Source organism: Cryptomeria japonica, chromosome 11, assembly GCF_030272615.1.
Source record: "Cryptomeria japonica chromosome 11, Sugi_1.0, whole genome shotgun sequence".
Lineage (NCBI taxonomy): Eukaryota > Viridiplantae > Streptophyta > Pinopsida > Cupressales > Cupressaceae > Cryptomeria > Cryptomeria japonica.
In genome coordinates, this window is record NC_081415.1 from 40,954,928 (window position 1) to 40,969,065 (window position 14,138).

A 14,138-nucleotide genomic window follows, 5' to 3' on the forward strand; every position below is an offset into this window, starting at 1 on the left:
TCATGTCTTGAACAATGTTTTTCAATCTCATGCAATCATTTGTTTGATGACCTTTATTGCGATGAAAATAACAAAAGTGTGAGTCATTCCACCAAGGTGGTTTGATTTGTGGTTCGTAGCTGCTGATTGCGGGCAAAGAGATAATCTTGTTTGCTAGGAGTTCTCTGAATGCTGACTCCAATGATTGACCCAGTGGTGTGTAGATGCATTTTTGATAAGTGTTGGTAGTACCCTGTGAATTATTGTTAGGTCCTCGATTTGTGTTATTGTTGGTATTGTTTGCGTTATTGGTATTCGGTTGATTGATATTAGGTGCGCAAGTGTTAGTGTCAGGGTTAGCACCTTTGGGATTTTTTGTAGCTTGAGGATTTCCTGATAATGTGAGTATGGGCTGCTTGGATTTTGGATCATTTGGTTCATTGCTGCCTTCATTTCCATTGTTTTAATTTCTGGTCCAAAACCTAGTTTTGTCTAAGTTGTTGTTTTGATTGTTGTAGTTTGATGAACCTGTTCCTTCTTTGAAGAATTTTAGTGTTCCTTTCTTGACACATGCTTCTTCCACTTGAATACCATTTTCAATCAGTTTAGTGAAAGATGGTACACATTGGAGCTTGAGCCTGTAACTCATCTCACTATTCAAGTTGTCGATGAAAATTTCCATTTTATCCTTTTCAAGAATATCGCGAGGATATCTTGAAACCATACAACGCCAATGTTGAAGGAATGCCATGAATGTTTCATTGTTTTTCTATTTGGTATTATAGACGTCTAGCATGGTGATAGCATGTTGAATGTTATAGGAATACTGTGTTATAAATTTGTTGACTAGTTCATCAAATGATTTGATAGGAGGTGTGATCTTAAATAACCACTCCATTGTTTGTCCCCCCAAGCTTCTTGGGAATAACCTCATCAGATAGGTGTCGTCATGAACGAATTCAAGACTCATTGTGCAAAATTATCGAACATGATCTCGGGGATCACTTTTCCCATCGTATTTATCAAATTTGGGAATGTCTGAGTTTGGAGGAAAAGGCACCATGTTCAATCTTCTGTCAAATGGATAAGGACAGATTTCATTTAATGAGTACCGCACTGTTGTCCCTTGTTGTATGTTTTGCATTTGTCTTTGTAACATTTGCATTTGTTGAGTAAGAGCAACCAAAGGCACATTATTTTGCCGAGGAAGAAACTCTTCCCTTGTATTAGTTCTCAGCTGAAAAGGTGTGTTAAATGGTATATTTTGCTCTGGAGTTTCTAGCTCGGGTATACGCATTTCCGGTATACATTGTTCTGGAATGTGTTGCTCAGGTATGTGTTGTTCAAGGTTACGAGTTTCCTCTTCTCTTTGTTGTTCTTGATATGCATATTGTTGAGATCCGGTTCTAAAGATGTTTGCGTCTAAATCTTCGGGAAGTTTAACGCCTTTACTTGTGACCATAAGTAGATACTTCTCTTTGGCATTTTCCATGAGTCTTTCTACAAGTTTTTGAAAGGAAGTGCTTTCTTGACATTCTCGAAGGAGTCCTTCTGTGATCTCAAGTTCTTCTAAATGTGGTCCTTCAAATGGATTAAATAACCTTCAAGTCATGCTTGATTTTGGTGTTGCTTCGCTTTGTTTGTTTAGTTGAGAGTGAGTTACAGGCATCTTAGTAGAAGCTTTCTGTGACAAAGGGGACAAAATCCTCTTCAATATGTTGTTCTGGGGTTGGTAGTTCAAATCGGGGTGTGTCGTAAGTGATGCACTCGTCGGGTAAGAATGCCAGATTGATCTTTCCTCCACGATTAATTTGTTGATTGAATGCGGATTTTTGGCAATATGCTCTAGTCTTCAAAGGCTCCCTGTCAAATTCAATGGATTTGTTCTCAATATAGCGTTGTACGTGATGAAGAAATGTTTGATGAGACTTGAAAAGTAGACAATTGATGTATAAAAACTTATTTCTTTTGAGGAATTTGGAAAAACTTGGTTGTTTCTTCAACATGATGTTACGATAAAGATTCTTTCTTCTCAGAATATGGGGATTAGTCATGCATAAGTGATTCAATGGTTTCCTTCGATTTGTTTGGATTTAGTTGATCTTGTTTGTTTTTTAAAAATTCAAGTCTTACTCTATCAAAGTGAAGGTTTAGATGCCCCTTCACGACAAAGCGTGTCAAATGATATAAAAAAAAAATTTCCCGATATAGAAACTTGATTTGACAACCTGAAATTTTTAAACAAGTGTTTTTGAGATAAAATTCGTGAGATGGTCAAAGATTCTTTTGATACTTGTAATGAGGTTTCCGGATTATGATAGGATAGATATGTTTTATTGTGCGATCAGTTTCGGATTTTTACAACATTTGTTTTGACACAAACTTTGCTCAAGAAATAGCTTTTAAAGTTTTGTTTTTGCTACTCTGCTTTGATGACAAATGATGTTGATGGAAAAAGGCTTCTGAAGATATTTTCAAAATTTTTAAAATTCCTCACTGTTTTGCCCCGTCTTTTTGCTTTTGGTCACGCACTAAAACGGAGACAAGATGCGCTACCAAATTTACTTTACGTGCTAAAAGAATGACCACACGCGTTAGGCTGCCCCCAACCATGCGCTAAAGTTTTGACTGTTTTAAAATTTTGTTTTCTGTCTATTTTGAAAGGCTATGTGCTAGTATGGGTCTGTGACGTGCTAACTATTCAACCCTACGCGCTAAGAAGATGCTTCAACGTGCTAGACTGTTTTCCCGATGCGCTAATTGTTTAACACTGTTTTGGAATTTGGATAAAGCGCTACTATTTTGAATAGACGCGCTAACTTGATGCTTGGATGTGCTAACAAAAATACCCTATGCGCTAAGGAGTTGTTCCCATGCGCCAATCTACCCTGATTTTTCCTTTGATTGGTTTTTCTACAATTTTTGGATTTGATTGTGAGTTTTTCAGCCTTGATGGATGATTTTTTGAAGTAGTAAATGCAAGCACAGCACAAAAAAGACAACCATTTTTTCTTAATCTAACAAAAAGTGTATGTTCTGCGAGGATGTGTTCAAATCCTCAATGTTTTAACAGGTTTGGATACAAAAAATACACTTCAGAAAGACTCTTTATTCAAAGGTCATAAATAACATCATAGTCCACTAGTCTCGATACTCTGTCAGCTCAAACAGTCGTGTCACCCCCTAGAGGGTGCCCCTTTTTTTGCCTTTTGCTAGAAATTAACTCAAAGTGAATTGCTTCACAATTGAGTAGTTATCTTGGGAGATATATGGTGAGTAATCTTGGGGGCGGATTCTTTCCCACCCTTGCACTATGATGTTATAAATGTTTGGTTACTGACTCGGTTCAAAGTTTCTATTTCTATGGCTCTTAATCAGGCTTCTTGTTCGGTCGTCAGTGATAAACTCCCTCAGGAGGCTTCCCAACCTTTAGAACAAAGGCTTTACGTATCTTGAGGATACTGGAGGAAGGTTAATCGCTGCGCACAACCGTTGAAAAGGACTTTCGTCACTTTCCACTTTTGATTATAGTGGGTTGGAACACTTGGTGTCAAAGTCGTTTCCCACTTAGGTCATTCCCTTCACACCGGCCATAAATGGCTTTAAGAGTTTATTCCAACTCCTCGGGAAGGCAGGCCTGCTAAAGCATGTAAATGCTTGAAGTACAGAAAGCTTAAGAGTGGTTTGATTTTTTGATCACCCAGTTAAGGGGAGAGCATATACCTTCCACTTTCGAGACAAGGCAAACAAGGTTCTTTTTAAGCTTTCAATTCAGTGATTTGCTAACTTCTACTTGGAGATGTTGTTCCAACAAGCATGGTGTTCCTTTTATTTCCTCAAAGGAATGATTATCTAATCTAGTAAAGGAACTTGGTCAACAAAACAAAATTTCGATGTGGTCAACAAAAGAAAATCGGTAAAGGGGAATGACTTCCTTCTTTTGTTGTGAACAAAACAGGACAAGTGTGATTCTTTAACTTTAAAAATAAAAATAAAAATGAAGTGAATCCTTTTATGCACCAAAGGATGGTGAAGCTCTTTTTAGCCCTTTTGATTTCAAAACTTGAAAATTTGACTTGTTCTTTTTAGAGCCCAAATTTGAGAAATTTTTCTCCTAAAAAAGCAAGAAAGATTGATTTTGTGGTTCTTTTTACAGCCCAAAGGAAATAAGTGAGTTCAATTTTTAAGAATAGAAGAAGTTTTTAAAAATTTAAACTAACTTAATTAAGTTAGTGAAAATCTTAACTATCTTAATATTTTTAAAATTTTAAGCTCCCATCTGCAACAGATTTGTTAGAATCCTGCAAGAAAACAAGTTGAAAATGTTAGATGGTTGGTGGACTTCAACAAGTCTATTTTTTTATTCCCGGTTACAGATTTTAAAATTGTGATTTCTGTCTGTTTTCGATGCGCTACAGAACAAACTGTACGTGCTACAAAATATCCATGATGCGCTAAAAGAAATTGGTGACGCGCTACACTGTTTTCGGGATGCGCTACTCTGTATTCCGGAAGTGCTGCTATGTTTTTCTCCCATGTCGAGACCTACAGAAAAATTTTAATATTATTATGTGCTAATAAACAGACTTGAAGCGCTAGATGATGGACCCAACGCACTGAATAGTGAACTGGATGTGCTAGGTTGTTGACCATATGCGCTAGGGAATGATTCCCATGCACTGATTCTCGTTTTTGACTTGCAAAAGTGGTTATATTTCAAAACTGATTAGATATATGGGGTAGAGCCCCACGGTGGGCGCCAGAAATGTATGCGGGAAAATCAGGTGTATAGAACTAAAAATGTGAAAAATGGAGTTCTAGGGAGACTTGTCCACATGCCCACAGAACTTCTTGGTGCAAGCTATGGAGTCATGAAGTATGACTCAACTTCCCAAGGTTGGTTTCATGGTTTTCTATCTCACAAGGTCCCTCAAACCAATATTTTTTTTCTCTCAGATCATTGAGCAAAATGGTTTAGGGATGACAAATGCAAGAACGAGGGATGCTTTTGTTGATTTTAAGATGAGATGCATCCTAAACTATGCATGATGCTATAAATGCAATAAACTAGTTATAAGATGACAAGGTTAGTAAACAAGACTATCCTAGCATACTATATTAGTCCCTGATTTAAGCTAAATGATAAAGAAAGTACTCTAAACATGCATATTTAGATTAATTTCTATCTAAAAGAGAGGTTAAAATGATGAGCATAAAATGGTATGAAAGTTTGAATGTATTTGAACATAAGTATGATGCTAAAGACTTAGTCCTTAAAATGGAGGAATAAGAGCTCTATTTATAGCAAAAATAGGGCAATGGATGGTCAGGATTGAAAAATATAATCAAGGGTCAAGTTTGAAAGTTGGGGATCCATGTTTGTAATTGGCACCAATGAAATGGTGACAAATGCCAACATAAGGTTGGTTGAGAGGAGATGTAAGAAGCATTAAATGCCTGAGAAGACCTCATTGTTATCCTAGGGGTAAGGGTTAAAGTTTAAGTTAGGATTACCCATTGGATCAAGCTTTAACGCTAAGGATAAACTTTTGTGCAAAAGATTAAGGGATAACCATGGTCAAAGCATTGAAGGCTTGATGAGACCCTTGGGTTACATGGAGGTTAAGTTTAGAGAAAGTCTCTAATCATGCTAGAGGGTTGAGTTAACCATTAATGGTTTGGGAGACTTGGAAAATTAAGTGGTTGAAGCCTTTAAAGGTTTTCAAAGACTTTGAAAATTTGAGAAGTGACCTCCCCTTGCTTAGGGATATGACAAAGTTTAGTAGATGGGTTAGGCTAATTAGAAGTGTTTAGAAGAGTCTAGAAGGGGGTTAGGAATAGGGTTTAAGAGGCAAGTGGGAGATGTAGGATTTTGCAAGTGGATGGAGGGATAATATGATTTAATTGAAATAAAATGAATTTACTTCAATTTGGTTGCAATTTGGGGAAATTAAATAAATTAGATTTATTCAATTTAGGATAACTATTTAATTAAATTTGAATTTAATTAAAAATGGATAGAAAGGATTTAATTGAATAAAATAATTTATTCATTAAATGGTAAAAAGAAGTCTAGTGAATTTAATTTAAATAAATTGAGTAATTTACTTAATTTAAATATAAGAATGTGGGTGATTCAATTAAATTAGATTTAATTAAATAGAGAAATGAACATAAAATATTCATTTAAAAATATGGTCATTTTTATATGTCTAGAGAAACTCTCTATCCATATTGACTTGAGTCAAATAAATACAAAATAAATTAGAAATGTGATATTTTTAAGGACAGTAGAAACAAGTATGTCAACTTAATGACCGCTGTTTCTTAAAGAATATGGAGAAATTTGAGGAAGTGAGAATGCTTACCATCTCATTGAATAAGAAGGCACAAAAATCCATTAGACTATTTTTAGCCTCGTGAAAAGTTAGTTCCAGCGACCATACAGTCGTGTCAGTGTCTACGTTGCCTCGTACTTATAAGATTCCATTATGATGTCAAATCTATTACATGATGACAAAAAAACTCTGCGGATCGTACAGTTTGGTCATTCCACATCGTATACGTTTCTGTATTCTTCCAGCGTCATACTTTGGCCGTTGTGAATTCTTGGTCTGACAGACTTTTTCTGTGGCTGAGGTGAATTCATCTTTGCCATACAATGCATGTGAGTGCAAGAAACAGCTGCCACGGAAGGTATGCATGAAATGATCTGGGTGTGTTCGAGAAGGATTTCAGAATGTGGAACAAGATGAATGGTTGTGAGAAGAGTAGCAAGCCTCATGTGGTAGTCATTCCCTACGTCGGACAGGGGCATCTAATTCCTTTTCTGGAGCTCACAAAACTTCTCGCCTCCCACGGCCTCATTGTTTCTTACATATCAACACCGGGGAACGTTGCACGTCTACAACCTCAAGTAGATCATGTGGTCAAGAGTTCGAATCCCGGCGTAGACATACGCCTGGTGTCGCTTCCCATGCCTCCCGTCGAAGACCTACCACCAGGAATCGAAAGCTCCGAAACTGTTCCCCTGCATATGATCGGAATCCTCATGAAGTCATCCTACAAGCTGGCTGGACAATTTGAGCAATGGTTGGAGCAGGAGATGAAAAATGCAGAGGATCAGATTCACAATTCCCCGTCTCCCCCCGTTTGCATAATAAGCGACATGTTCACTTCATGGGTCCACAAATCTGGCGCCAAATTCGGTCTCCCCACCGTAGTTTTCCACACGTCGGGAGCATTTGCAATGTCTGTTATGCATTCCTTCATGAAGAACACGCCACAGAAGAATGTGCAAGGAGACGACGAGTATTTCCAGGTCCCTAACCTTCCACTCGATTTCAAGCTACGTAAATCCGAGCTGCCATTCATCATGCGGGACTCGGACGCGAATCCCATGCAGAGTTTCGTCACGGACGAGATCAATCTCAGCATGGAAGGAAGCGGGGTGATTTTCAACACATTTTATGCGCTGGACTCGCTGGGGATCGAGCACATTAAGAGCTTAACGAAGAAGCCTGTTTGGAGCATTGGTCCTATACTTCCCAAGAAGCTTTTCGATGCAGAGGGAGTCGAACGGGCCACCCATGACAGCAGAGGAAAGAGCGCGGATATAAGTGAGGCGGAGTGCTTGCAGTGGTTGGATAAGCGCAGCCCTAATTCAGTAGTTTTTGTGTGTTTTGGAAGCCAGTCGTCTCTGAACAAACAACAGACAGAGGCTCTGGCGAAGGGGCTAGAGGCAAGCCAGCAGGCCTTCATATGGGCTATCAAGCGCGTCCCAGAGATACAGCTCCCAGAGGGGTTTGAAGAAAGGATTAAAGACAGAGGGCTGATCATATGGGGCTGGGCGCCGCAGCTCCTGATCCTGTCCCATCCTTCCACCGGTGCGTTTCTAAGCCACTGTGGATGGAACTCAACGCTGGAGAGCATCAGCCTGGGTGTCCCCATGATTACCTGGCCCATGTATGCAGAGCAGCCTTTCAACAATAAGCTTCTGGTAGAGCATTTGGGTATTGCAGAACAGATATGCTCTCACATGGACGGCGTGGGGGACGAGTATGTTGTGAAGAGAGCGGTTATAAAGGTTCTGGCGGAAGAAGAAGGGGAGATGATGAGAAGCAGAGCTCAGGAACTGAGAAAAAAGGCAAAAATGGCGGTTGAGAAAGATGGCTTTTCTCATGCAAACCTGCAGGCTTTTAGAGAATATGTGCAAGAACGGCATGACAACTGGGTGCTCACTGCTCAGTTGTCGCCCAAATGAAGAAAAGGGTAAACCAGAAAAGAAGAAACCAGGCACTATACTGTGAGGGAAGGAAGCATTCTACCCATTCAAATATTATTATTAAAATTAGACAATACTTAAATTACAGTATTTCTATTTTGAGAAATTTTGTCTTATATTTTGAGTCTGGAAATGGAAATAGAAATGGATTCTTTTATGGGTCTACAAGTGGCTTCTGGGTCTACAGATGTCTTATAGTAATATGGAACTACAGAAATATTATGTTAAGATTGTCTCCTTAATAAAAATGTTGACATTTATTCAATTTCTAGTCTCTTGTTATAACATATGATTTTGAGGTTGAGCAGATGGATATGAAGATAACATTCATTCATGGTGATTCGTAAGAAGATATTTATAGAAGATAGTCTAATCGCTACATTGAGAAAGGTTAAAAATATTTAGATATTAAAACTGGACAATAATTTATTTTCCATACAACTTGCAGGGTAGCAATTTAAACCTATGAAGTTATTGTATTTTTATCTTAAGAAATCTTATCATATATTCTGAGATGGGAAATGGAAATGAAAATAATCCCTACTCTACATTTGAATATATATTGACATAAAATAATAGTAGTACCAATATGTGGTAATAGTATGTCTATAATGGTTGAGATGTATATATGCACATGTATATAAACCATGCAACAAAATCCATAGTTTAAATGTCACTAGAAAAAAATTGTTACATATAATTTTCATGTATACCATAAAAGGATACTCATAGACCTCCAAGTTTGGTTTCATAGACCTAATATGGTCTTAAAATTTCATCATCTATAACAAGCTCCATTAAACACAAACTAATTCCAAATATTGACATACATTAGTATGCAATAAATAGAGATATTCACAATCCTCTTGATAATTTTGAAAGTAATGATATTATCAAGAATCCTTGTTTTTGCATGCTTATACCCTAAACAATAGAAATCCACAAGTTTAAAACAACAACATAGTAATATTCCTTTGACAAACCTCACCAAGTTTAAAACAACAACATACTAATATTCCTTCGACAAACCTCACCAAGTTTAAAAAGTTCTTTTCTCCTCTCTTCTTGTTACTACCTCCTCTCATTTTCTTCTTGTTTTTCATTATAGCTATGGAGCCTTCGGAAAACCTCCTCAAAAATTCTATATTTTTGTGATCTTCTATTCCCACTTCTCAATTATCATCATGCCAAATGCAATTTGTTAGAGTTTTAGCTCTAGTATAACTTCATAGAATTGCTTTCATTAATGCATTTAATGCATCCATCTCCACTAAGTGGGGTTTGAAATTGATTGATGAGCTTTAAAAATTTCATTCTTTTTAAAATATTTAATTAAACATATAATTTATAACGATTATAAATATATATGTGTGTATCAACATAATTTCCTTATATATGTGTGTGTGTAATGACCAAGCCTTTTTGCAAGGACGGACTTATCACACCAGTGAAACATTGACAAGAAAAAATGCAAGAGAAGGATTTGATGTCCAACTTCAAAACGAAAATATATCAACTAAATGAGATAGAATGAAACAAATGACATATCAATGACTATGATACAATGTAAGGTACTACCACACTTACGACATAAGATGCATATCAACTTAACATAACTACCTAAACATAATATTGTGTGTGAGTTCTCGAAGTCATGATGTGTTGATAATTCACCCTGATTTGCTTCTTGTCTCTAGTGATACTCGCCCTCCTCATTTGGGAGCAGTAGTCAATTTCCTAAGTCCACCTCATTCAACCAATAAGTAGTGTTGGTAAGTTGATTTTTCACTACAAATTTCAATGTGACTCACCCAACGAGCAGTGAAAAATTTCATGCAATTGGATACGTTGTTACTGGGGTAACAACTCTCCTTTGCACTTGAGAGGGGAATCTCCCTCATATGATTAGGTTTTTCATGGTTTTGTGTTACACCTTTTACCTAAAATTACAAAATTGAGAAAATCAAATACTAAAGGAAGATGAATAATAGAAACCCCAATGGTAGACATTGAATACCATTCAATATTTAACAACTGATAACAAAATACAAGGAGGTTTTATTACAAAACTTGTTTGATATGCATCAATGATGAAAGAAGGATAATGAATTTCAACATGTACAAAGAAATAAGTAGACTTGGCATATTTACACCAAGATACCAAGATATGATTGTGTTTTCATCATTTGCATAGATTATTTGAACAAATAACCAACAATTTTCATAATTACACAAAGGGAATGTCAATTTAACATATGAGAGATCAACAATAATAATTCAAAAACACATTTAGGACATACCAACCAAATGCTTTCTTTATTATCCTTTTATAACTACACAATTTCAAAAACTCTCAAGTACAAAGTCACTTTTACAAAAATATAACTAGCACCTTACATCTTTCAAGATATGGGTTATGTTGAGGTACTTTTCCATCTATGTTTGCTCCATTTACCTTTGTAATCATATCACCATCCAAAAAAGAAATCTAATACTATAGACTTCTTAATGATAAAATTAAATATTCCTTTAATTATTGCTTGACTTACAATCATTGATGCAAGTATTGCAATACCTAGTAGAATTCATCTTATATGTTCTGGTACTAATAAACTTGTAAAAGACCAAATTCATAGTTATGATTGATGGTACAATGTCTAGAGAGATAAGCAACTTGTCCCATGTATTGCAATGTGTATAATAGTGTTGTAGCACAAATAGACTAACCAATATAAGACATGTAATAGGAACCAACATATATTGATAATGTGACATTGAAAACTCAAGGCTTGATATATGTGCAATTTTTTATTCTTTCCAAACACACTTTTCATCCTTGATCTAGACTTATCTTAAGGAGGATTTTTTATTTTGTAATTTGAGAGTTCCTTACCTAATGATTGGAGTCATACTTGACTTTCTTATGTATTACAACCAATTCTAATTGATTCTAAGCTCTTAGCAGATGAAAAACCCCTAGTGTGAATACCAATCTCCCACAAAGTGTCTTGCATCTCCTTTATTGTCACCATTAATTACAAGGCCCCAATCAACATTTTTAACCATGAACTAATTTTCTTCTTCTCATATACATAGATACGCATTCAATGTGTATTTTACAACACCTCCCCTTGAAATTCAATTCTCCCAATGAGACTCCAAGAACACATATTAAGATTGCTCTATTATATTTTAATGTTCTATTATTTGCAAGGAATTGAATATAATGGTGGTTTGTTGTTTAGGTTTGTTCATTGACAAGCAATTTGCTTCTCCTAATCTCAAGGTCTCTAATATCTTTATACATGTTATTCTTTCTAGTATGTTATTAAGTTTTTTATATGTTTTATCTCTTCACATGTGAAATGTCAATGCCTCTTTAAGAAACCTGTTGTTCTATATGCTCCAATTATCATAATCATGACAAAAAGTCTCTAATCTCTCATGTCATCAAAAGCCTTTCTAGCACGATTAAACTTCCTCTAAAAGAGGATTCTTTGCAATATAAGTATATAATTGTCAAAGGCATGTAGAAGAGTCTATAGGAGGGCTATGTGGTTTAAACAAATCATGCAACACACCTTTCAAAGAGATCTTTCTAGGGGAGAGGACCCAATAGTTGAGCATGTTCCAATAGTTGTTATAGCACTTGTTCATTTAATGCCCAATATTTTTGACAATATTGCACCAATAGTTGTGACTTTAAAGTCGTTATTGTTGATGATGACTACTCATAATTGAATGAAATGTGTTCCTTAGATCTAAAGAGCAACAAATCATGTGATGCCACATCGATGCACCAATAAAACATGACTTAGTGCACAAGTATAAATCTCACTTTTTTGGGAGGGCTTTTTGGATACCTTGGCAAAAAGCACGCTGATGTAGCATCATATTTGACGATGTGACCCTGAAACCTTAGTTATAAGTAAGGGACTTGCCAAATAAGATGATATAAAATGTTAGGGGTGAATTGAAATTTCCAAATAAGATTTTGAGAAGTACTAAATTTGGATCCTCTCCCCTATATAGCAATTTGAAATGCACAATAGATAATATTGTGTAAACCACAGTATGCGCTAGTCTATATCTCATAGTTTACATGTTATCTGCTAGGGCATTTGCATCTGACATTCTATTATCCTTTGACCAACATACATACCCTGTTCCATTTTAGTGCAAGCATGAGCTAATAGAGTTCGGTGAATTTTATCTTTCCATTTTGTGCCTATTTTGCAATATTTGGGTGCCTGAATTGACAAATCTTCGAGATTATGCTTTCCCTTTTGCATCACGTCATATATATGCTTTTCGATTTCGCATGCACGTCAATTATGATCCCCTTTTTCCATATTTCAAATAATAACCATTTCTTTCGCCACTTTAATTTGTGCCAATGATTTCATACTCGATGTTTTACAATAAAATCTTAAAATCAGTGATAAAAAACGAGTTATCAAGTCGCATGAGATCATCAAAAGTTTATTTCTCCTTTGTTTGATAAGTCTGAGAGAACAGGTTAATAATCTTATAATCGATGCCTTTAGTGCAGTTTCCAACTTGTATTAGATGACCGATGCATGATGATAATCCATTATTTACTTTGTCCACATTGCGAACCGCAGCAAACATATAATAGATGTTTTACGGTTACGTGGGTATGTGGGATGGAGTTCTTAACTTGATGAAAGTGTCGATCAAGGTGTGAATTGCTTAAATCACATATATTATATTAAGTTTATACAAAACAATTTAAATCACACATATTAAGTTTATATTTGTAGTCTTAAAAGTGTTAAACACTTAGAGTTAACTGATATTTTCTAGGCTTAATATGTTGCTTAAGGTGTGCAGTCACACTAAAAATACACTTCTAGACTTAAAAGTGTTAAACACTCAGAGTTGACTAACATTCTCTAGATTTAATATGTTGCTTAGTGTGTGTGGTTTAAGGCTGGCCAGCTTACACTTCTAAACTTAAAAGTGTTAAACACTCAAAGTTGACTAACATTCTCTAGGCTTCATATATTGTTTAGTGTATGGTCAAAGTGAGTTTTCCTTTCGTATAGGCAGTTGAGAAGTTTGGCAACTTGCATCTACGCCAGAAAGTTATTAGGTTTTGTGAAAATACCAACCACCACTCTTTTCATCTAAAAACTCATACAATCCCCTTCTAGAAGGTCATATATTTTTTTTGGTATTGAAGAAGATTTGAACTCAACATCACTTACATAACTATAACGTGAACTTTGCCATTAAATCAACCATTCATATATTTTAGATACATCATTATATTTCCACATGCTTTGTACATAGTAGGTTTCCACACTTTCACCTTGTTAGTTCCACATACCATCTATCATGGCTTGATTAACGTGTTATGCAAAAATACAATTAGTGATTGTCCACATGTGAAAGAATTTATTAGTTGAATCCAAACATCACTCGTGCCATGCAAAAATACAATCTATGATTCTTGACATACGGAAGAACTTATTAGCTGAATCCAATAAATCTGAATGGTTTATGCAAACTTGAACTATCTATTGAAAGTTTCTTGGAACTCTGCATGTGAATCGAGGTGAATATAAAATAAATTAGAATATGATGTTATCAAGGACATTAGAAACAAGTACATGTCATTTTAATGAACGACAATTGTTTCTTGACACAGAATGAAAAAATTAAAAAGGTAAGAATGCTTATCATTTCATTGAATAAGAAGTCATAGAAATCTAGAAAACTGAATATTATAAGCACAAAACCTGTACAACTACTGACCCTCTCCCCTCGACTATTTTTAACCAAATAAACATTAAAATTAAAATTAAAACTTGTTCCATCCACCATGTCAATGTCTACGTTGTCTCGTACT

The 14,138-nt window shown here is 35.7% G+C and overlaps 1 protein-coding gene across 1 annotated transcript; it reads left to right on the plus strand.

Annotated features, from left to right (window-relative positions):
• The first annotated feature begins 6,600 nt into the window (after window positions 1–6,600).
• LOC131076798 (probable UDP-glucosyl transferase 73B6) lies at window positions 6,601–8,528 on the plus strand. The gene has a single exon (XM_058014129.2). The coding sequence runs from the start codon at window positions 6,719–6,721 to the stop codon at window positions 8,240–8,242; it is 1,524 nt and encodes a 507-aa protein (XP_057870112.2). The 5' UTR covers window positions 6,601–6,718; the 3' UTR covers window positions 8,243–8,528.
• The last annotated feature ends 5,610 nt before the right edge of the window (window positions 8,529–14,138 follow it).